At 34.7% G+C, this 26524-nt stretch overlaps 1 protein-coding gene across 2 annotated transcripts; it reads left to right on the top strand.

Moving 5' to 3' along the window:
- Positions 1–65: 65 nt before the first annotated feature.
- Positions 66–26124, top strand: klhl4 (kelch-like family member 4). Of its 2 annotated transcripts, none has more exons than XM_060886046.1 (11): positions 66–288; positions 14249–14416; positions 14730–14866; positions 15159–15355; positions 16808–17020; positions 18185–18371; positions 18836–19060; positions 20781–20943; positions 23007–23219; positions 24273–24444; positions 24933–26124. In XM_060886046.1, the coding sequence occupies exons 2-11, from the start codon at positions 14274–14276 to the stop codon at positions 24990–24992; spliced, it is 1710 nt and encodes a 569-aa protein (XP_060742029.1). In that variant the 5' UTR covers positions 66–288; positions 14249–14273; the 3' UTR covers positions 24993–26124. The 2 variants fall into 2 exon arrangements, with proteins under 2 accessions (XP_060742029.1, XP_060742028.1); XM_060886045.1 differs by lacking the exon at positions 66–288 and adding an exon at positions 2137–3019.
- Positions 26125–26524: the final 400 nt, after the last annotated feature.

Genomic DNA, 26524 nt, shown 5'->3' on the forward strand with positions numbered 1-26524 from the left:
AAATCAGAACTGATCTTAAAACCAACCAACATCCTAGCTTGAAAAGTTATGTAAGCAAAGGAAATAGGAAATGATGCTAGATTTCCTGATTGCTTTGAATCGACCAATGAGACCAATGTGGAGGAAAGAACACACTTTCCATAGGGAGGGAAAGGCTTTATAGTCTGTTACTGCAGAGGCATAGAAAGAAAAGAAAAGTTTATTTTATTTAGAAAGACACATTGCAGTACTATTAACAAAAAAGTACAGGCAGCTAATTTAGATATATTTTCTTGTTCCCTTTGGAAGGTAAGAAATCTTTCCTTGTTATTTGCGTCAAACTGTGTAATAAGTATGACACCACATTCTGATTGTTACATGTTACTGGATGAAACTTAAGCAATTTATATTTTTATGATTTAGTTATTTGTTCTAATTACTGGCAATGTACAATAATGTGAAAAAATATATTAAAAGAATGTAACAAGCAATTAGTTTGATCTAAAAGAAAAACAAAAAAAAATGTAAGATCAAGGACCTGGTTTAAAATGTATTCTGGAAGAAAATATCAATTATCCTGACTAATAGTGTACTTCCAATAGTAACCGAGCAATTCTTTGTCTGATGTAAATTCAGTACTCTTTGCTATATTTATAAATAATTGAATATTTATACATTTGAAATATTTACATTGTACTTATTATAACTATACATATATATATATATATAGAGTCTCTAGATGGTTGCGGTCCAGTATTTATTTTCATTGGTATATCAAATTATGTTGCATTTAATTGCTTTTTTCTTTCACTGCACCTTCGGACATACTTTGCATCAGAGATTGAACTCTCAGGAATAGCATTGTTTTTATTCTAGTTAAGGATAGTAAGACATACTTGAAGGCAGCTTAAATTAAGTGTGACATTGCTATGAGGAAAGAAGTCCTTAAATATGTTGAGGACTACAATGCTATGATATCTTCCAAAACATTTATGTTCCACTGGGTTTGTTATTGCAATAACATGCTAGCTACTATAAAGTACTAGCATTCCCTATGGTAACATGTTAGCTATGTCCACAACAATTAAATAACAAGTGAATAGCAAGCACAATACAATGTGGGGGAAAATAGTGTTTAGAATTTAAATATAGAATAAATACAAAAATAAGTAAAAAAAATATATAAATATTGAAATTGAAAAGGTTATAATAACCTGATGCATATATGCTCACTCTTTAATTATGGGCATGGCTGTGTTTGGAATGAACAAATCATGAATTCAGTTTAATGTTTAAAAATAATTATCATAAAGTTGTCATCACTGAAGTTATTGTTATCCCCAAATAAAGATCTTCTACTTCTGTAGGATCTACATAATCATTACTGTCACATAATTGGCTGATAAGATAACTGTATGAATGTACAGGTTTTCCTATTAAAGTGGACAGATCATGTATATCTCTGATCTTACTTGTAGCAAACACAATATCATAGCAAGAATAGATTATTCACTATGAGCCAAGCCTGCTAAAAAGGAAACTGCTCTCATATTTTTAGACTTTGCAACAAACGGTTCAACATAAGGTACACCACATACAGTATACTGTATGAATCACTGTCTGTACCAGTGGTATATGTTTGTATATCTTGTATGTATACTGTATGCTTGTATATATAGTGTACATGTCTTTATTATTATTTTTTACATAACAGGCTGCATGTACTGTAATAAACAATATCTCCTTTGAAAAAGAATATAGAATAGGGATTGTAAAAGTAGTGTGACTATAACTTTAAGCTAGACAATTAAAATAGTAATCACCTGCAAATATTTGTATTTTTGAATTATTGAATCTTTGTATTAGCAATAGAACACAAAATATATACTGCTTTGCTCCAGAATTTACTGTATCTTATTTACTAGCTCAGTGAGGATGCATGCGGTTTGAGGTTCACAGTACGATTATATATTTTTTTCTGGATGGTTTCTTGCAATGAGAGATTGTCCCATGGAACCTCATAAGATGAAAAGACTGTATTTGATGTGTGTGAGAGTGAGTGAGTGAGTAAGTGAGTGAGTGAGAGAGTGTGTGTGAAGGGGGGTGTACGTGTGCATGTGTGCGAGCATAAAATAGACCTGCAGAGTGCAAGCTAGAGGAAAAGTGGATCTTGCTTGAGGAGGATAACAGTGCTGCTGCCTATGCTTTCCGGCTACAGTACATAATTTATTTCACTAGGATCTGACCTCTGTTCTGTCATTTTGGTTTAGCATCATTAGCTCTTGGAAACTGGGCTGGGCTTTAGGAAGTACTTCTTATTTTGGTTTATTTCCTCTGTCTGTTCATGGGTGTATGCAGAAAGACACTGGGCAGCAGAGGAGAGGGAAAGAAGGCGATAGACAGAGTCTATCATGCATGTGCTATAACTGAACAGCGGGAGCAGCAGACAGAGTTGGAAGGGGGGGTTTCAGACAAAAGCTGCAGACTCTGTTCGCTCACCGACAACAACGAGCGCCAAAAGACAAAAGAAGAAGGAGAATCTACTGAATGTAAGACTCTGGCTCTTTATTGTCAGGATTCCATGAGCCACTGGCACCACATTAAGGGCATATAGGATGTCTGTGTCAGGGAAGAAGGAGTTTGATGTAAAACAGATCCTTAGACTTCGCTGGCGCTGGTTTGGTCATTCCTCTCAGACATCAGCAGGAAATGGGGGGTACATTCAGCAAGAGGGATTCGAGCATGGGGGAACACCAATCCAGAGCCGGCTAAAGAGTCATTCTCGGGATAGAGGAGGACTTCGTAAGAGCAACAGCCCGGTGCACAGCATTCTCTCTCCTACCTCTGCCCCAACACCTGTATATGTCAGGACGGGCAGTCAATCATGGCACCAGCAGAACATCATCCAGCACCTCCAGGCTAGCGAGGAGTCTCCAAAAAATGGTTGTCTCTCTAGTGCTGGTAAAGAGAATGGCAAAATCAACCAGGAGAATTTGAAGAGCAACCCACAGGAGCGACCTGAGGAGGAAGCCGCTGACAGGTAAAACAACCTGAACAAAATAAATCTGAGAAGAAATAGAAACTAAGACCTGTGAAGATATGCCTACAGCTACAGTAACTAGAAACACAGAGGAACCGCTGTTACACATGGAGATACTTTCTTTTGTATTTATTGCATATTGTAATGAATTAATCAGCTAGTATTGTTGAATGGCAGAGCTTATGTTCTGGCAGTGGGTGGATTTACAGTAAGCTGTACAGAGTGTCAAGCATGAATGGTTTAAATTAAATAAATGAAATGTAAAGGCTAACATATTTAACCACAACTTCAGTAAAACTGATTATACCAGTCACGCGAACTCAATAACGGCAGGGTTTGTTTTACTGTCATTTGTTGTGTTTACTACTTGGCATTGCAAATATGCTGGCTCCTCAGAGGTAATCATTTTCCAATTGACTCTAACATGCAGCTGCCACCACTGTTCACCCAGGGATAGTTCATTCACATTGCACATGGGGTGTAGAAACATAGCTCTTTGAAATATCTGAAGATAAATTATTCATTAGGCTGACATCTTGCTGGCAACAGCTGAAGCAATCCATGCTTGTGCTTTTATCACACATATAGCATGTACTGTAAGTTACAGCAGTATATGCAATTAATTTTGCCATTTTGTAATATATCTTTAATTTTTTATTTCAGTGCATACAAATGCATTCCTGCTCAGAGTTTTAAATACTGCAGCAATAACGCAACTGCAGTAGCGAGCACAGGACTTTAAATGAAGTAAGGAAAAAACTATGAATTAGCTGTAGAAGACAGTGGAGTTTCAGTGGAGTTCAGGTGTAATAAATTAAAAAGTAATACATTTGTTGAATAGAAAAACTGAAATTAATTTATACATGCCTTGTATACATTGGCATCAAGAACAAATGGCTTTTTATTTATCTTTTTACATCTAGCCGAGTGTAGTATGGCAGGATTCAAATCCATTTTCATATAGAGGTGTTGTCACCTGCTATATAAGGGGATGTTACTGGAGTCATGCCAATAAATATAGAGTATGTATAAATGTATGTTACAAATGCAAGCATATCATGCTTGACTTGGTACATCATTACAAACAAAAGCAGGGTTGTCATGCCTGTTTTAGCTGTTTAAATATAACTGTTATTTGGGCTGTAGTTTATCTACTTCATTCAGATATATTCTTTGTAGCTTCTTTTCGCAATATCTATTAGTTGTTAAATAATATGCATATTATAATATAAACATCCATAATACTATAGCATTGATTTTGATAATCAATTTAACAAGAGATTATCTGCATCAATGTGCAGGCTGAAGCTTTTTTTTGTGTGTAACCAAACTCTTATTGATGATCATCAATAAGTTGTCCCTAAGAATTTCTTTCATTACTAGGGGGATGTGGTAGCCTAGTGGTTATGGTGTGGATTACCAATCAGAAGGTTGTGAGTTCAGATCTCAGGTCCACCAAGCTGCCACTCCACCCCTGAGCAAGGCCCTTAACCCTCAATTGCTCAGTTGTATAAAAAATCGCTAAATATCTAAGTTGCTCTCGATAAAGTCATCTGCTTAATAGTGTATATGTATGTCACTAAAGCTTAACATTTTTTACTTTCTCTTAATAGGCAAGAGATAATTTCAATTACAGTGAGTAAATATGAGAAATGACTGAAAAAAATATTGAATGAGACACTCATTTTTAGATTCATGTGCAAGAAATAGTCTAAGCAACTACTATGGCCTGACCCTTTAAAAGCACATGGCAATTACTACATTGGCCTGAAAGCCTACATAGTGTTAATGGCCTTGACAGTTGATTGATATTGCTTGTAAGCCTCACCACAGGAAATGCCATTACAAAGAGTGAGCCTTTGGCATTACTTTTCACACTTAAGGATGTGAAAATCTCGTTAACTGTAAGATTATTTTTAATATTGTTCTGTAAATTATATGAGTACTGAATATACATTTACAAAACACAACATTATATTCAGTATTAATTTCAATATTAAATTGAAGTAGTAAATAAAGAGATACATTTTCTTGTAGGCACAAAGTGATCACAGTGAGGCCACAAAGACAGTTTAACATGTTTCCAGAATACATAGATAGATCTGCACCTGAGTGTATGATTTATGTATGACCATCAGGTCCTGCTCAGGCTGAAAATATCAAGCTAGTGAGTGTGCTGAAGTAAGCAAGCTGCAAAATACACTTTATTATTCTCTCATGCCATTAGTTACTCAGATGTGAAAGCTAATTTTAAAGGTGGCTTAAGTGCGCTGATAAATAAATCTTTGCACTGGCAGTAAGTAAGGCTGCCATTCAAGTCTACGTGAAAGTAAATCTTGACAGAGAGACAGTTTCATTGTATTGGGTTCCTTGCTTTGGGTTTGTTCTACTGTCAATTATGCATTTAGAGAACACTGAGAATTTGATTTTATCATTTAAATTTGGTGAATAAGATTAATGAGAAATTATTTTTTTTTGTGATGAAAAAGTCTGCATTAAAGAACTGGCAATTTATAATAAATGCTTAGGGCTAAGATTAGAATGTTTCTGTTGATCTTCTATAATAATTCTGGTAGGGTTGCGACCTGATCCTCATGAATTTTTCAAAATGAGCTCCCCACACAGATGGAGACAGAGGGAAAAGGGTAAATGCACAGTATGCTAATACAACAGCAGCAAGAGGGTATATCTCCTCTGTAGCTGATATTAAGAGGTTTATGGGATGCACAATAATCTTTTCGTTATCCTGAATGACTCTTTTCTGTATAAACAGTTCAAAGATTTCAGGATGGTAGTTGAAGATGAATCTTTAAAAATAAATATTTTATCCTTGCTTAGAAGATATGGTCTCAAAAAATTCACTCTATTTTGCTTTGCCAGCCGGGTTCTCATTTCTGATCATAAACTGGCGATGCATAATTTGACATAATTCAGCATAGTAGTCTTGGTAGGAGACTTGATACATTTTCGTTTCAAGCCATGCTAATGAGAGTCTCTCTCTCTCTCTCTCTCTCTCTCTCTCTCTCTTAAAATGGCTGGACCTTCTAAAAGCAGGGCAGGGCAGGAAAGAGATAAACTGAGGATTGTTTTCCAGCTGTGTCATATCCTGTTTGTTGTTGGAGTCTCACAGGAAAAGAACAAAAGCATCTGTCATGTGACAAGCCATACTGTACATCTTTGTGGGATCTTCTCTGTGGTTTCATCCTTTGCCTTGTATCACATTATGCATATGTATAGCGCTTCCTATCGTGGTGCTGTTTAGGTGTTAATAGTGAAAAGTATTAATACAGTGATTCTAATGTCTGACACAGTTACCCCTTTATTTATTTTTTCACATAATCTGACATCTTGACACAACCACATGAGAACAATAAGATTTACTCCAGTAGGATATACATTCTAGCTCACAAAGACATATCGGTTTCCTAATCAAATCTGTGAAGTTTTGCTTGTTATCCCAATGTCCATATGAGTTGCTTCTGGGATGATTAGTTTCCTTCCACTTTCCCAGGATACCTGAATGTATTTATTTTTGTGTAGTGCTAAAATATATATTTTTCAGATTCTGATTTTAACTAGAAATGGGCATGGTCTATAGAAGTAATTTTTCATTAACAAATTATACCAACCTGTGATGGGTTGGCACTCCGTCCAGGGTGTATCCTGCCTTGATGCCCGATGACGCCTGAGATAGGCACAAGCTCCCCGTGACCCGAGGTAGTTCGGATAAGCGGTAGAAAATGAATGAATGAATGAATTATACCAACAAATATCAATTTATTGAATATTCAGAACATCTCCTTAGACAGATATCTCTTGGAACTTTCTGAAAATCTTTCTATTTTTTGTATAACAATGTCTTTTCTAATTCAAGACACTGTTATGTAGGCTACACTTGATAAAACACACCTAAAATATTTTTTCAGTTTATTTTTGTTATTGGGCTGTTACATTTGGGAGAGATCAGTAATGTTTACTGGGATGCATGTACAGTGTTGTTACAGTCATAACAGGATGGATTTTTAAGCTGAATTTCCTTATAATATCTGTATGAATTTCTGAGCTCAATTTCTGTTAATAATCACTAATCTGTATTACAGTAAGGTGAGTGGCATTATATTCAGTTATATCCTCTACTAAACTGCCCTTAGTCCTGAGTACGAGGAATTTTACCCTTTAATAAGGGAAAAGTAGTAAAGGTTTGAGTCAGCAGGTGTTACTTTGAATGATACCTCAATTCCCTCTCAAAAAACATGACGCTATCTTGGTCATGGAGGAGCAGTAAGTCATGTGTGTTCTCTGAGCTTCATCTCAAGTACAGATTCATCATATATCCATAAGGTGTTGACACCTTCAATGTCACTGACCAGGTTTAATGAAGTAAAATATATTAGAGGTGTACAGCGTTTTTGGAGTATGATGCCTCTGTAGCAAGTGCAATAATAGCACTAATAGTGATTAAAATTATTCTGTACTGCATAATAACTATTCTGTCATGGAACAACCTATTAAGAAAACCAAAGCGAGTTATACCTGAGCAAGGGCTTTAACCTGGCTTGATTTACCTGTTGTTGTGACAAGCAACTGTGATATATCAATTTGCCTACAAATACAAACAAATGCCCTCTAAGCTGGGCATTTATTTTATAGAAAGTCTGAGATAAAAGAACAACTTATTATGGTTTTCAGCCTATGCATTTTGGTTCTGTGGGTTATTATGAATAATGACAATGTAAGATTTGACTGCAATGAAAAGTAAGGAGTAATAAAAAAAAAAGGGCCATGAAGCATAAAAAGCAAGGGGATGAAGAAATATGTTGTGGATAAAAGTGTTGTGTTCTTTTCATGGTAAGTCAGTGGAGCTGGGCTAAAGTGTGTCATTGTCATTGGTGTGACATGGTAATTGTTGTATATAAGGCTTATCTACAGTATACTGTACTGTATATGCCTGTGTTTTCAGATTATATTACAAACTATGGACACTATATCATTCAGCTCATTAACATATGTGTAAATTAGACTCTATGAACGGCACTTAATAGGTAATAGGTATTTTTATTTAAATTCAATTTTCTGATTTTTCACATGAATGTAGCTATTTACTATACTGTAGTATACATTGTTGTCATAGTTTTCATAAGAATACCTATAATGTTCCATGTGCAGGATATCTAAAAAACGCATACAGTGAGTACATTTTTACATACACTTTTTAACATAAAATCTTTATTATGCTGTTGCAGTAAACCCTTGTCTCCTGCAATGCAGCTGCTACACAAATTATTGATGCGTCAGGACTTCTCGTCATTTGAATTTAATAAGCTAATCCCAAGCAATAAATTCTGCTGCAGTCATGACTCAATATTAAATCAAATTAGAAATTTTTCCACACATCCATTAGCCTCAACCTAATTGGGAGCCACCCATAATAGGCAGCTGCGGAGATTGCAATATTAGAAAGACATAACACGGACATGTATTAGACACCTGATTTCATTTTGGTTTAGAGAATATATGAGAACATTAGAAGTTTAATTTGATTATATATTGGCAATCTGTTATGACCACTAGAATATTTTTTTCTAATTTGTACATAATCAGCAGTCACAGCAGTTACATAGACATGTACTTTATCAAAAATAAACAAACAATTAAACAAGTAATAATGAAATGAAATATATGTAAAGCATAACAGCTTTATAGGTTTTCAGCTGAAAGCAGCAGTGAAACTGTGTTAGTGACAGGCAAGACTCAGATGAAGGATACCTTGAAAAATCCTTTTATCTTTTTGCCCATCTGGCATGGGGTCCTTCCTGAGGTTGGTTTTAAAATGCGCACTCTGCAGTGCAGATGTATTCCATTCAACACCAATAGAATCTTTTCTTCCTTCTCATTTTTTGTACAAATCAGTTATATCCATAGTCTTTTTGATTATTTTACCTAATTTGAATGAAACAATGACATTTTATTAACATTGTTATAACCTCCTGAGACCTGTATGCTACTGTTGTGTACATAACAATTTCTACTGACTGTTTCTCTTAATTCATAGCTGATAACTATAAATTTAGTCAGTGTTTTCAAGGAAGCAGTTTGGCAAAAGAATTATACCTAACAGTCCTCACATAAGGTTGGTACAATAAATGTATATAGACAATGAAGTGTGACAAAATGTTATGTCCTTATATGAGGACATTCGGGTCTCAAGAGGTTAAAGCAGATTTTTTTACATTTTCAATAATGAATTGTCAGTAAAGAATTGTGTTACTTATGGCATTTTCTTTCTCAACTTGCATTCTTCAGACATATTTGTCTAGTTATCAGTTCTGCACCTGCAAATGCTAGTCACAGGATGGTGGAACTGGGGTACACATTTTAGATAAGTCGCATAAAAAAAAAACAACAAACATTTACAAAAACAGCAGCTTTAGTACACTGATATACCACCCTCAGTGTAATCTCAAAGTCTTTAGATTCTTTATATGCATGTAAGAACAGACAGCAAAAGAGCATAAAACAGCTTTATTGAATAAAACCAGCAGATCTTTACAATCCTGTTACCAAATAATTTATACAAGCCCTATTTTCCAAGAGATAAATTTGAGTGAAAATATAACTGCAGTTGCAATAATCAAATTTAAAACAAAAATACTTTCGAACCATTATTCATCCAAGGCAGAATTTATGGTTTTATGAATTTTGATTAATGTCCAAAAATAAAATTGATAAAATAGCTACGATGTATAAGACAATAAGTTGCTTTATTACTAAAACATAGAGACGATTTCAACAACAAATCCACATTTTTTCGGGTAATCCCACTAAACCAACTAATCAAAGCAAAACAAACAAAGACTCTGGGGTGTATTGATATGTATCTGAAAATCTAGTATTTCTGAGAAGCTCCCCTGAAATGAACATTTATATCAGCATTCAATTCACTTTCATCAAACAAGATGAAATCTTTATCCAGCCTATACTTCAGTTCAGTCAATACTGACAGACAAAAAAAATGATAAATGCCTACAAGCAACATAGAGCTTTCATTGAATGTGCTTGAATAGAATTATCTTTACAGCACACTATATGACCGGAATAAAAATAACTCTTTGAGCATAAACACAGATTCCGGAAAAAGAGAAATTGATCCCTTCTGTACACAACACCTCTGGATTTAAAGCATAGAAGGACAATGATCAAGAGGAATATGTACCCAGGCAGTCTGAGTGATAAAGACTTTCTGTAACACATTGCCGTGAGGTGCTGCCGTCAGATATAATCCTCTTATAAAGCTTTGTAGCCTGTGTTCATCATCTTCCAGGTTCTGTGTTTTTACTTTTTCGTTTTTTGGAACTCTGTCTTTCAGGCAGACAAGATAGTTTACTGAGTTTTACTCTATTCATAACCTAATCATGCACCTTTTCTGCTTCATTTATCTGTTTATGTTATTAAGAAGTGATAACAAAATTAACAAAACCTGTATGTATCTTTAAAAGCAGGGCATGCTTAAAAACATGAGCTAGAAACATATTTCGTGATATCATGAAGAAATAAATCAGAATGTGGCTGTATGCAGTAAATAGTTGAAACATTTCTGTAGATTCAAACAAATCTATGCTTAAAGCAGAAGACTAATATATAATTTAATACAAAGAATGTTTAAGGCTTGAGTTTGAGCAAGGTTAGAAATCTTGCTTTATCCTAAGTAGAAAATAAAATTAAAGCCAACCACATTGCTTTTAATTATTCCGATTTAAACTTGTGTACATTATTTAAACAAATTCAAAAATAGTGTGTCACAGTATATCATAGCGTGCCTTTACTACACCAATGAATAAAATTCTGTGTCTTTTCTCTACACTAAATTTATACCAGTGTGCCTTTTCCACACTAAATTAATGCAAGTGTTCTTTATATAAATGATTGCCATAGTGTGTGACTTTTCTGCTCTACTGTACATTACCAATATAGTGTAAATCCTTTGCTCTACATTAATAACACAGTTTACCTTTTCTGCTCTATATTAATAACATAACGTGAGTTTTCTGTTCTACATTAATACTATAGTGAAATTTTCTGCTCTCCTCTACAAGCATAACAGGCCTAAATTTGCATACTACTGTAGTTTCTCCAATTATGCTGTGTGTTACCAAAAATGCAGCTGACCATACAACAATGGGGCAGTAACATTTTATGTTGTATGTTGAAAAGTCACACTAGAGAACAAATGTGTTATGAGTCTAATATTACCTGTAAAATAAAGTAATTATGTAATATTTGCTTGCTAGTGCTTGCTAGTTTTATTAAAAAATATCACTGTGCCTTGAGTAATTGCCTGGATAAATCTCATTGTGTAGCATTCATTAGGATATGGGGATAAACTGAGCTACATCATTAATTTTCAAATTAAACCAGTCTGTCTATCAATTTCTTTGTTTTGTCTAGAACGTTTAAATTTTGCAAATTATTTTGTTAAGTATAAAGTTTTATACCTATCTTTTACCAGAACTTATAAAAGACAAAAAAGTAATATTTAAGCCAAATTAATATTCTAGACATTCATACATGTCTCATATTCTTTGATAAATTAGCCAAGAATTTTTGAGAGAAATTTTGTTTTCTAACACTTTTATCCAAATTGGGTGCATTTTTCACTGTAATGGTATGCATTGTCCTTCATAAAGTAAAGCCAAGGAAGAACATAAATGTTTCCTGCAAATTTATGGCCTCTGAGAGAGTAATACAAAAGCAATTGTGTTCCCAGATAGTGGGAGACATAAAAAAGTCCTTTGTGTGTTCCTTGAAGCTGGCAATAAAAAAATGCATGTTTACAACCACCACCTTATACCACCTTATTTTTTATTCATCAAACACAGCTTTATGCCAGGGAACAGATAGCAGTAGGACAATAAATTATCCATATATATAAATTAACAAGAAATAACTTAGTTAAGTACATGTTAAGTTATTTCATGAACAAGATGTTTCAGCATTGGGGGGATCTTTAAAAAAACTGATGTTACTCAGCTATTTGTGATATTAAATACAACATATTATGATGCATTTTATCTGACATGTAATTGTACTGTAAACCTCCAAATGCCCTCTGTATAAGCAGCAAACATTAGCATTAAAATATTAATGACTTGGGGACCCTGGACGTGTAGTAAACCATGTATGCAAATCATGTACAAGGTCTCAATTGAACAGAGTAGCAAAAACTATACTCACTCTAAGCAGTTCTATGTTCCTTTGCACCTAAGAAAATGTTATACAGTAGGTTACCTTTGATCAAGGTGAAAGAGAATTTCTCACGTTGAAATAATTAAATGTTTAGGCAAGCAGATAGGTTTTTACAGTAGTTTTTATCGGACTTTGTTCATCTATTTTATCTGGGTACGATCCTTCCACCTTGTCTTTTTGTCCACAGAGATGTGATATGTGATATGCATGATGATCACTTTGATGCACTAAAACAGCAGTTACATCCTTTTTGCCATAAGGAGACAGATCACAGGGAATAATTAATTCTAGCTAAAAATATAGAGGGTGTGAACTCTGTAATCAAGCTAATTTGAGCTGCAGTGTGCTTGAGGTAGAAAAAAAAAGATGAATTATAATGGCAGTACATGTGTGCCCTTTAAGTCTAGGACACTGCTTGAAGTACCAACTCTCTAGTTAGAGTCATAGTTCATAAGGTCATTGATTCCACAAAACAGCCTTCAGTGAGATTTACTATGTAATTACATCTTTAGTACCACAGTTTAATAGAGAGGCCATGTTCTTATGTTTTACTGAGATGGTTCGTATTTCTTTTTGTATAATATAGCTGTATACTGTTGATAACAGTACCACACAGGATATGAATTACTTAACCCTGATAATAGGGATTAGATTCTATATAACATATTTAATAATATACTGTTTGGTCAGTGAAACAAATCAATAATCATGTCATCCAAGACTTTCTCTTTGAAATGAATTTTAAAATCCAAAGGTCATTTAAGTAAGGAATTTACATGATATACCATGCAATCAACAACTGGGTGAGGTGTTGATGTAATGTTGTGGAATGACCACAAGATGCATTTTTCCTGTTAATTAATTTATAGCACATTGAAACAGTCATTCTCTTACCATCCTCATTTGACTCTATACTGAATTAAATAAGACAAAAAATCGACTTATGACAGAGACACTACAGAGCCCTCTGTTTGTTTTATAATCAAAATTCTCACTGAAAGCTTATCAATAATTGCACATATTTTATCCATTTATGTGAAACATCTGCATTATAAGTCACTGTTTAAATAGTTACTATATAAAGAATAATATAATACAACAAGCTTGCTGTATATTAGCATATAAATATATTATATAAGCATAATATCTTATATAAGTACAGTAATTAAGCATATTATCCTTGCAGTCTGCACTACTATGAGCTGTGATGTTATAGAAAATTAATCATCACCTTCTAACAAATCGACCATTCAAGAGCTCTGCGTTAAAAATACATTGACTATACTTTCTATTGGCAACAGGATTTTAGAAAGAAGGACATACTTTGGACTAGTTTAATGTCAGTGATGGATTTTCTCCATGAAGGGCACCAAAATAACAGTTTAGGATTGTTTGCCACGGTTTTGAAGGATTACTGAGATGCTCCACAGTAGCATGTAATCTACCAGTCTGCAGGGAGAGTAGCTCAGAATTAACATGATCACAGTGCTGGGAAGAAGCCAGATGCCATGCTGAGCCCATGTCTATCCACAAGAAGAACTTTTTTTAATGTTAAGCTGCCCCCTTGGTATATTATGCTTCTCAATCCACTTATTTACAGAGTTCAGCTCTAATGGATTTAATTTAAAAGTGTGAAAGACAAGTGTGAAGGAAAGAGATATGCACTATTATGCATTTCTAATTGGGATGTGCTGAGGAAAAATATTATTGCATTTACCTGCTTCTAAATGCATCACACTACATAAATAGCACTCTTTCATCTAGGTCTGTAATAAGAAATCCCCTGATAGATATATTAATGTTGCATATATATATATATATATATATATATATATATATATATATATATATATATATATATATATATATATATATATATAGGCATATAATGTAGCAAAGCTAAATTACTAGATCCACTGTGTGTACCCTTACCCCTTTATCCTTTATGGGCTTCAATTGAACCTCTGATCTTCTGGTTCCCCACAGGTTGACTTTGAGTAGTTACCCTAAGATGAGCACTAACTGCTCAGATGAGTTTTTCCAGGCCACGAACCATGCAGAACAGACCTTCCGGAAGATGGAAACTTACCTGCAGCACAAGCAGCTGTGTGATGTGCTTTTAATAGCTGGTGATCATAAGATCCCTGCACATAGGTAAATATTTTCCCAGTCAAATCTATACTCCAATACTTGTGACTGAAAGAGACCTGTAAAAGAGATACAGTCTTGAATGTTATAGGATATAGACATATTACCTGAACATATTTTTTTTTGGTAAATGTTAAGGCCAATAGACTTTAATTCATATAACATGTTTTCATCTCATCAGCTTTATGAGACTATACATACATTTCAACAAAATTATGGGAAAATCTTTTAGTATAATTTTCTGACACAGTAAATATCACTTTGATTAAGTTAACCCTTGGTGTTAATAATTAGTTTTGTATTATTTTTTTAATTACAGGCTTGTTTTAAGTGCGGTTTCAGATTACTTTGCTGCCATGTTCACCAACAATGTACGGGAGGCAAAACAGGATGAAATCAAAATGGAAGGTGTTGATCCAGAAGCACTGAGATCATTAGTTCATTTTGCATACACTGGTTAGTATCTAGTTTAATACATATGTAGGTGTATATATTGTAAGCCATTCTAATATCATTTAATATAAATGATTATATAAAATAACACTTATGGATGCAAACAGCTTGTTGTTGTGTGGTTTCTGGCTCTATCAAGTTTTAAACCTAACAATTGGGTTCAACTTCATTTCTTACCTTGTGAAAGCATTCTCTCTGACAGTTAAAGCTACTAGCATTACGTGAGTCAACAAAAATCCTCTTAAGTTGCAAGGAGTTCTGAGATTTATTTCTTCTACTATTTTCTAATTTATAGGTGTACTTGAGTTAAAGGAAGAGACAATTGAGAGCCTTTTAGCTGCAGCATGTCTTCTACAGCTCTCACAAGTTATTGAGGTCTGCTGCAACTTTCTAATGAAACAACTTCACCCGTCTAACTGCCTGGGGATCCGCTCATTTGCTGATGCTCAAGGATGCATGGATCTGCTGAATGTGGCACACAACTACACCATGGTAGGATTATGTTTGGAATGTACATATCTTTTTAAAATAAAAAAAGTGAAATGTCAGAATTTTGTTGTTCTATTTAACAATTTCACTTGTAACACTTTCCATTCTAGGTAACTTGTGCATAAACTATCATTATTTTCCATTATTTATTTTTCAACTAAGGTGCCTTAGTATGTATATACAGGCCTCCTGATGTTTTTCAAATGTAGCACAAGCTACTTTGTGAAATGCCAGCCATTGCCCAAAAAACCCAACACATTTAGTATTCTCTGAGGCTTCAGGACCCACCACACACATTTGTCAGATGACATGCCACTGCCCAAGTGCGGAAACAACTAAGGAGGATGACTGTTATCTCCTGAAAGACATCTGCACAGGCTGTTTACACAGTCCTTCCCAGACCAGTGACATTAATCTAATCAGAGAGCACAAGCAGGGAAACTTCCTTTACAATCACTTCCCTAATGGACAGGGGGTGAACAGGTCTTCCTGCTTCACCATCCTTTGTGTTCAGATTAAAAAAGTTTTATTTTGATAATCTTGTTTTTGTCAATTTCCTGTGCAATCCTGACATCCTGTTTCTTTGTATAACACTGTCAGTCTGTCGGTAACCTAAGCACTAAGCTACTCTGTGTCTCAAGTGAGAGCTGTCTTTGGTATATAGCTGTATTACACCAGGCAGAATTTCCTAATAGTATAATTGTAGTTATTCAACACTTAATTCTCAGTAATTACACAATAATATGTATTAAAATGAACAGAACAATAATAAGCCTGGAAATAAGAGGTTTACCTATCTTCCCACCATGTGTAAACAGTTTTTGCTCCATTTTAATCTGTTTTAACTCTTAAACAGTATTAATACTTTCAACTGTCTGTAATTTTTATGTCTTTTTAATGAACGCACCAACAGAAGAACTAATGATAGAAGATGGACTAAAATCCATACTAAAGTACGGCTAAAAAATCAATGCATGCATGCATCTAATTTCCATTAGCTAAGCTCTAAAAGCCAATGGACACATTTTTATGTGCTATTGAATTTCAAAGATCAAACCAATTGTGCATTACATATTCAAATAAAAATATCATAACAGATTTATAAGGCATTCTTTGGAGTTCCTTATGGATTACCTTATATGTCTTTTTTGGGTTTAATATAACATTATAGAACACTTTTAAAGAACAAACTTTGCAATAATGAGGCAAAGCATTAAACATCAGGCCATTAGAACAGACTGGGAGGAGGTCCTTTCAAATTATGCATTAGAATAACATTAGGGCTTCCACATTATAAAGTAGAACAATATGAATTTAAATTAGCTCAAGAATAAATAATGACTTGGTGAGGTTCAGTGCAATATACAGTAATACTTACAAGGCATTTTCTTTTCAGCTGAACAGTACTGCTATGCTGCACTGAACGTTTCTAATTAGACCACATTAATTTTTCAGGAACACTTTTTGGAAGTCATTCAGAACCAGGAGTTTCTCTTACTTCCTACAACGGAAATAGTCAAGCTACTGTCCAGCGATGACATAAATGTTCCAGATGAAGAGACCATTTTCCAGGCACTGATGATGTGGGTGCGCAATGATGTGCAGCATCGGCAACAAGATCTAGGATTGTTACTTGCCTACATACGCCTACCCCTTCTGCCGCCTCAGGTTTGCTTATGACACACCATCAGGCTCTGATCTGTAGAGCAGCTCTTGATTTAATGCAATCGCTTAGTGCAGAGAAAAAGAAATATTTTTTTGGATCATTTTTATTCAGAATGACTAAGTGCTTTAAATGTTACAAAATCACTTACTGGGATTTGTTTGACAGTCATAACTAAAATAAATGTGCTAAAATGGATAAAAAGACATCAAATAAAGTTTTATTTTTGGCATGCATAACACATTATTAACTGTTATCATATACCTTAGGGTCATTTTGGCTTATTTTGTGACACAATCAATGGTCACAAGAAGAGAAAACAAAATGTTATGAAGAAGTAAGGCCGGGGATGATTTATTTCTAGCCAAGACTGTAGGACTATGCAGCCTATCAGCGATAGTCATGTCAGGTGATTACACAGAGTGAAAACATCCCCAAGATTTGATCTCAATTTGGATATTATCCACTACACTTTATTTAACATAAACATAAATCATCATCAGCATATGTGAGAAGGTGCATGTGAAATACAGATGCAATGAGTTGATTTGATTTGAACTCACAACCTTCGATCTGTAGTCCAACATATTAACCACTGAGCTTACACATCCTATATGTGTTTTTTTAACATCCCATCCCTACTTTGCTCTTATAATGATCTCTTTGGGGAGGCATTCCACTAGATTTTGGAGCATGGCTGTGGGGATTTGCTTATTCAGCAAAAAAATTGTGGAGGCCACTGGAGTTTTTCCATTCCAACCTTGGCAAACCATGGACCTTGCTTTGTGCTCAAGGTCAATGTAATGCTGGAACATATTTGGACTAGATCTCTTACCACATATTGTACAACTAAAGTACAAAGAACCCAAAAGGACACTAAAGTGTTTTAGTATGAATTAATATGAAGTATGAAGGGTTATGACTTCTTGTTAAAAAATGTTGTTGTGTAAAAATGTAGAAATCATAAATGAAGTAAAATCATTCCTACTGTGTCATTTATCAGACCTTGTGATATAACTGAAGAACTATTGATAGATATTAGATTTTAGTCATTCCATTTTAAATTACAGGCAGCCATCACTGTATCTGGAAAATATAATAGAAATAAAAAAATGTTAAAGGCCTATATAACCATATTGTTTGAACGTTGAGAGATTTGTGTGTTGTAGCTTCTTGCTGACTTGGAAAACAATAAGATGTTTTCTGAAGATCTGGAATGTCAGAAGCTACTGATGGAAGCCATGAAGTACCATTTGTTGCCAGAGCGTCGGCCAATGCTACAAAGTCCAAGAACCAAACCACGCAAGTCCACCGTGGGGGCTCTCTATGCAGTAGGAGGCATGGATGCTTCAAAAGGTGAACAATTATTTTTTCTATTCTGAGTTGTTGTTCATACAGTAATGTACTATTTAACACCACACAACACATATTTTCAAACTGCCATTTAAAATGGATTAATATTAATAAATGAATTTCTGCATCTGAAGGACTAAAAAGATTGTAACCAACATAGTTCAAGTGAAAAACAAAATCATTAATCAATTATTAACATTGATATATTAATCCTGTTAATGTCCCATTACATTTTTACATTAATTTTTATGATTTTTTACAATTCTAAAGCAGCCTTACTGTAGAACCTGATTTATATGTTTTTCTATAAAGCTTTTAGGCCACTTTACCTGCTGCCAATGAAAAAAAAAAACACTTGGACTTAAACACTTGGTCCTGAATATTTGAAAGTCAGATAAAAATATAATTATTAATTATTTTTAAGTTCATTAATTTGCAAGCAATTAACTAAGAAACTGTACTTTCAGGTTCCACAACAATAGAGAAGTATGATCTTCGCACTAATACATGGATCCAGGTTGGCATAATGAATGGCCGGAGGCTTCAGTTTGGTGTAGCAGTCATCGATAATAAGCTCTATGTGGTAGGGGGAAGGGATGGCCTCAAGACATCCAATATGGTGGAGTGCTATGATCCCCTCACTAAAGTGTGGTCCACTATGCCTCCTATGTCAACCCACAGACATGGGCTAGGTACATACTTTACCTCTTTCATAAATTTTTTCTGCCTATTATATAATACTTTCATGCATATTTTAATACCAGTTGTGCAATGGGAAATGGATTTGCTGTACTCTTTAAAAACATCCAGTTATAAAGCTTGTATAACATTTATGAGGGCAGACAACATAGTGGTTTCTTTGTTATTATCCATGAAAATGTTTGACAGCCTGGTAGATCCTTTCATATTCTGACATTTTCTATTCTACTACTATGACATGGTTTGAAAGTAACCAAAATAAAAACATTTCAGTGTCATGTTGGTAAAATAAATGTGTTTTTTCAAATATAGATGTCCAAGTATATGGTGAACAAATGCAATTTGGGTTAAAGCCTGATTTTTCATTCGCGTTTCATAAGTGTTTTTCTGAATTTTTACTAAAATTAACATTCTATGAAATATAACTGCCCATGATAAACATAAAACATTGTTAATGAACAGAGAAATATCCCCAAAAGGTATGAAATCCTGAAAAGAACGGGTTTGTTATTTTAAGTCTCTCGCTGCTGTGAGATGAATCAGAATTACAATGAAACCACTGGCATGCTTTCTGACTTTGTTGAAACTAGAATGGGTCATGACTTGCAGAGCTTAGCAGTTGTGTCCCAGCTTAGGTGGGGCTAATTTCAGGACCAGAATATTGTAGAATTAAGAGAAACCAAAAATTAAGATTTCAGCATCCAGTAAATGGCACTCCGGCAAAGTTTAATGTATATTTAATATAGTATGATTGTTATAGTCCTAGAAAGAAATTTTAGTGCTATAAACACTGCACACAAATAAAAATAAATAACATTTTAAAGAATTTTTTTTGTAAAATATGTAAATCATTCAATAAGTAAATAAATCGATATTAATATGTAAATAATTTATACAACTCTATTAATATTTACAAAGTAACTAACAAAATAACATGGATGTGGCAGTGGATCAATAGACTGACTGATTCTTAAAACTAAACAAGCTAACTTGTGCAGAATAAACAACTGAATAGAGGAGATGCAACCTTTTTAAGAGACCACATCTGTTTCCTTAATGGCACTAGGAGCAAATTGGACAGGATTAAGACAACTCCATTAGCTTGGCTGTGTACATAAATCTGGTGACTGTACAATCCACTACCAGTACACACTAATACTCTTGTAAGCAAATCAAATAAGAGGCCACATCTAAAGTACCTGACACAAATCATCTGATGCCAACACAGAGAATAGCTGACAAGAAAATCTTCATCAACTACATGGCAGGCAATTTTGTAAGAAAATTGACTGCAGTGTTCTTCAGTGGAATTTACAGCACCTTCATAAAATGAGGTCTCCACTACAGTGCAGTGTTTGAGCCAAATCAAAATTGGGTTCAAAGGACAGTTTATATGTCGAGAGCCAAAAAGCAACAGCCAGAGATTTATTACAGAAGCATCAGGGACCTTTCTGCAGCAGAGGCGGCAAGTATGAATACTTAATGGTTGCTCCTCAGGGCCAGCCAATCGGCAATCTATTCAGCTCCTCGTGCTTCGTTTAAGAGAGGACCTTTTGATTTTCATCTTAATTAATGCAATGGCAGTCTCATTTAAATTTTGCCATTTTTGTAGCTCAGCTTATAATAAATGGAATGTGCCAAAAGATAATATTAAGGAGATACATACCATTACTGAGAAAAAACACACATACATTCTTTCTTTCATTTGAAAAGGGATTGCAGTCTTGGAAGGGCCTATGTATGCAGTGGGAGGGCATGATGGATGGAGCTATTTGAACACAGTGGAGAGGTGGGACCCCCAGGCAAGACAGTGGAATTATGTGGCCAGTATGTCCACTCCTCGCAGCACAGTGGGAGTCACTGCTCTCAATGGAAAGTAAGCGATTTTGTCTCTACCTTTCTTTTACAGATCCAAAATCACTTTTGCTAGTATTTCTTGTACAGATTTGAGATTTGTTGACTGGAAGAAAATATGAATGTAAAATACATGAAAATGTCATGTAATTAAATGCACTTTTATTCATTCATTCATTCATTCATCTTCTACCGCTTATCCGAACTACCTCGGGTCACGGGGAGCCTGTGAATATCTCAGGCGTCATCGGGCATCAAGGCAGGACACACCCTGGACAGAGTGCCAACCCATCGCAGGGCACACACACACACCCATTCACTCACGCAATCACACACTAGGGACAATCCTCCAGAGATGCCAATCAACCTACCATGCATGTTTTTGGACCGGGGGAGGAAACCGGAGCACCCGGAGGAAACCCCCGAGGCACGGGGAGAACATGCAAACTCCACACACACAAGGTGGAAGCGGGAATCGAACCCCGACCCTGGAGGTGTGAGGTGAACGTGCTAACCACTAAGCCACCATGCCCCCCCAAATGCACTTTTATGTTATAGTAAATTATTAGAAATAAAAGAAGATTTTTAATACAGAGCATTACTTAATTTATTAGTGCCATTTGGACCCTCAAATATATTATAGCTACCATAACCAATATCCAATACTGAGGTCAGACTGATATTTCTTCTTGATCCATGCATCTCAAAGATAACACTGACTGACAAACCCTAGGGCATTTTTGAATTCAGAGAAAAACACAACCTTGAAACTTCCCTTCGAGGCTTGTGTGATTCATTGTGTGCCCTTTCCAATACTGAATTGTTAAAAACAGGATATATGACGCAGTTGTTATAAAATGCCTTTACCACATGTTGCAGGATGATTGACAACTCATAACTGTCTGTAGTTTGTGAATGTGTGTGTGAATGTGTGCATAGTCAAAAAGGGATAGGCTCCACGTTCCCAGTGAGCCTGTTTAGGATTAATGCTACAGAAAATGGATTGATGGATAAATATAATTTACATAATCCACCACATTTGCTATATTTATTTATCTATCTATCCCAGATTTATTTAGACCCATACGCAACTTAAATAAAGAATCCACTTACCATTAGTGGAGTTCTGTTGTTTTCACATATACTTTTCATTTGCAATTTGTATTTGCTCACTTCTGACCCATATTTCACACAATGCTTATTGTAATTTCATTATAGATTCCATGTTAAATACTGTGCAGGTACTTAGTTACCGCCTGTCAAACATTAAATCATGATTTATTTATTTATTTTATTTTATTTTATTTATTTACTTGGTAAATGAAACACATTTATACCATGTGTACCTCCAGGAAAGAATTCAATAAGGACTAAGGTCAATGCAAACCATCTATTATAGTCAGCAGTATAGTTCACTCACATAATCCACATAGTCTTGGCCTAAGTTTAAGCTTCTAAATAAATAATCTACCCTAAAATAAAGATTATAGCGAACTGTTTGTGATGTGTTTAGATATTTTGGTACTAATTTGGTAAAGGGTGCATTTGGTTAAGGGTTTGAACAGAAATGATTGTCTAAGAGAGCTTAATCCGATAGTCCACTTAGACTAACGGACTAAAGCTCTGCTGCATCACTCTCTTTATGTGGCATTGAAGCAGCAGCTAATTAATACTAATGTCAGCATGTAGCTAAATGACATTGTGGTTAATGTATGGCATTAACCAGAGAAAACAGATGAATATGTCTGTGAAAGAGGCTTAAACTAAAAGTCAAGGAATGATCACATGTTAATTAAGACAATCAGAGTGAAGTATTGCCAGATCTCTGTTTATTTTCTGCAGTTTCATATATTTAGTTCATTTTAAACGTCACAGTGTTTTCATATAAACTGTAAACTTAATCCTCCCAGCTTTTTAGGTGTGGCAATAAAGGCATGTGGTTGTCAATTGTGACAGCCACCTTTAAGTCCGGCCAGACTATACTGTCTAATGTGTGCTTATTCATGAAGAATATTAATATGCCGTTTGACGGCTTAGCCATTGTAACGATTATGTATATATCACATCTGTACTCTATTGTTTCAGACTGTTTGCTGTAGGTGGACGTGACGGAAGCTCGTGCCTGCGCTCCATGGAATGTTTTGATCCCCACACCAACAAATGGAGCATGTGCGCACCAATGGCGAAGCGGAGAGGAGGAGTGGGCGTGGCCACCAACAACGGCTTTCTGTACGCTATCGGCGGCCATGACGCCCCAGCTTCAAACCACTGTTCTCGCCTCTCTGACTGCGTGGAGAGGTTAGACGTAGCAGCAAAACATCCTTTTCCACACAAACAGCTTTTAAAATGAACAGCTTTTAAAATATTTAAGGCTCAGTTACCGGAAGGGGTAAAATTCCTGAAAGGATTCTTGTCTGCCCAGGCAGGCGCGCATTTCCTTTTGGAAAAAAAAAAAAGAAAATAAACCGCAGTTACCTTACCGCTATGGAATGTGAGGCATAAACTGACTCCGTTCTCCCCCTGCTGGTCATACAGATGAACTGCACGCGTTAAGTTAGGGTTAGGTTTAGGTGCAGGTATAGAATTAATTGGCAGCTTTAATATATATTTAATATATATTTAATTTAATATATATTAATAAAAGATAATAAAAATTCTTACTAAATAAAATTCATAAAAAAAATCTAATAAAAATGACAAATGACTTTTAATTTAGTTCATAGAAATTCTTACTGCTAACTGTCAATTGATTGTTTTAGCTTTTGTGAGTCTGGGGTGTGTTCGTACTCGTGTGTTGTGTGGATTGTGCTTCTCAGGGAAGGACAGATAAACATTTTCTCTGAATCAAAATAAAAGTATTTAGTCCGTGTGTGTGTTTGTGTGTGTGTGTGTGTGTGTGTGTGTTTGTATGTGTGTGAGAGAGGGAGAGAGAGCAAGAACATATTGGTCATTTTATAGACCATTTTTACTTAAAATGAAAATAAAATAATAAAAAAACATTTAAAATTCCATTATTATTATTATTAATTCTCTGATCATTACTAGACTAGATTAAAAGAATAAATATTCATTATATAATACTTGTATTCATAGGTATTAACTACTAACAAACATAAGTCAATGATAATTCAATTATAACAAATGTAGACTTTAATAAATATCTATTGATCCATAATGACTAATTAATAATAGTGTCTTATTTAATAATCCGATGTAATCTTGAAGAACTAGATAAGTTACTAGATGAGTACGAACATTTTGATGGTGATTTTAATATTGTTGATTATCTCAAAGTCATGCAGATATAAATCTGTGAGCAAGGAATAAAATCTTTCTGTACTATGCTGGCAGGTATGACCAAAAAACCGACACATGGACCGTAGTGTCGTCCCTCAGTGTTCCACGTGATGCAGTGGGAGTGTGTTTGCTTGGTGACAAGCTGTATGCAGTGGGTGGTTATGATGGCCAGTCCTATCTAAACAGCGTAGAGTCCTATGATGCACAGAATAATGAGTGGACTGAGGTAATTTTGAACAGTGCTACATTATGCATTCTTTTGCATTTGTCACATTACTTAACATTTGACCTTGTTTTATTTATTTTTTGAGGATTGTTGATTTCACACCTTATTTTTTAAACAAAGCCTATTTAATACAGTATAAGGTTGTTTGTACTTGAACACCTCTAAAAAGTAAAATGTGAATGTTTTTGGAGTAGACAGATGCTCAACAGGCAATGAGAGGAAGCAAAAGGCTTTCCTTCTATTGAGCACTTTTTCCATCGTGTCACAATAGCAGTGAACATGCTCTGACTTAACCCTTCAGACATTCACATGGCATGTGTTAACCTCTCATTCACCGACTGAGCATGAGTTATGCCATACCACATAGACACATGATCTGTATAAGAAAGACCTGCAGTATAAAGGGATAATGTGGGTGGAAGGGTGCATTTAATAGGGTCACACTTGTGGATATTGGCCATTAACCTCTGTCCCTTTTGCTGTTCTAGGAGGTGCCGCTGAACATTGGCAGAGCTGGAGCCTGTGTAGTGGTGGTGAAATTGCCTTGAACATTCAGGCCATGCTCTTACAGGAGACACACCAGCAGTGGAAAACAGACTTTGGAAGTCAACTGGAATTTATTTTATTTTAGTGTTCGTTCCTGTTTTTCTTGGATGACAATAATGTGAAGGGGCTCCTTGTTGAGTATTGCCTAATAGCTGAGTATTGCAATAGTACACACTGAAAATAAATGTGAATGTATCAAATCTCTGCATATAACACTTTACACTTTCAGAAATTACAATTCTTTCTTTTCGTTCTTTTTTTTAACATAGATATATAAATATATAAACCAGTCAATTAACAAAAGAGTGGTTTACCGGATTTGTTTTCACGTATACATTTTGTGTCTTTATGTATTAATAACTTTCAGCAACCCAAAGTAAAACAAAACAGGATAAACCGCAGATGACTTTATTTAATTTTTGTGTTTTAAGAAGAATTTAATATTTTTGATTCTGACAATTCATTTAAAAACACTGTGAATACGTCTAGTTGTGAGCTTGCATCCAGTTGTGAGTTATTACGTTCAAAAAAGTTTTGGCGATCATTCACACACAAATGTTATACACTTTTTATGTAAGCTTAGACATAGCATGAAACTACTCAACAGACATTTTTTAAGAAGCTTTTAATGAAGTAGCTGCAAAACACCAAAGTATCATGTGATAGTAGTCATGACTTTTAATGTTTACAAAATAGTGAATAAACAAATATATCATATTGATATTTCACATGAATGTATAGTTTTTGTAAGTCATGTATATATTTCCTGAATCAGTGTTATAAATGTATTTTTTGATCATCTTTTTTTCTGGCATGCTGCTTGGGTATATTTGAATGCCACACTGTAATGCTTTCGTATGTTATGAAATCCATTTCCAGAGGTCAACATTAATTGTGTTTGGATTTAGGCAGCGTTTATATGTTGTGACCTCTTTCCATTGCCATGTAGGTGAATATTTCACGAGTGAAACTGACTAAATTTTTAAATTAAAGCATATCCATAAAAAATCTTTGTACTTAGTGATTTGCTATTTGTAACAATCAAGATTTACAGATACATGTATTTTACTTTACATGTATTTTCATCATTTTATATAGCATGTAAACATTAATAAACTCTTTTCTCCCTCTTTATCTACTTTGCTTCCTCTCAGATTATTTCAGTGACCTTTTGTGCATCCTCACTAAACACATTTCTCACATACCACATCAGATTGTTATTTAACTATAAGTCCATTGCTCCTCAAAGTGGGATCTGTCAATCATTTTTTGATGGTCTGTGATTTAAATTTTTTATATTTTAAGTTATTATAGTTACTGTTGAGGTCCTATAGTTATTCATTTATTTGACTGGACTCTGGAATTGGTTTCATCTAAACTTTATTAAATAATAAAAAAGCAACAACATTAACTATAATGACAATTTCAATCAAATATAGCTAAAACAATATTCTTAATGTCACCTTTTAGCAGTGATCTTTGAATCAGAAAATTCTGATTTGTGTATCTGAATAGTCTACAATTCTGCCATTGA

Source organism: Tachysurus vachellii, chromosome 13 (assembly GCF_030014155.1).
Source record: "Tachysurus vachellii isolate PV-2020 chromosome 13, HZAU_Pvac_v1, whole genome shotgun sequence".
NCBI lineage: Eukaryota > Metazoa > Chordata > Actinopteri > Siluriformes > Bagridae > Tachysurus > Tachysurus vachellii.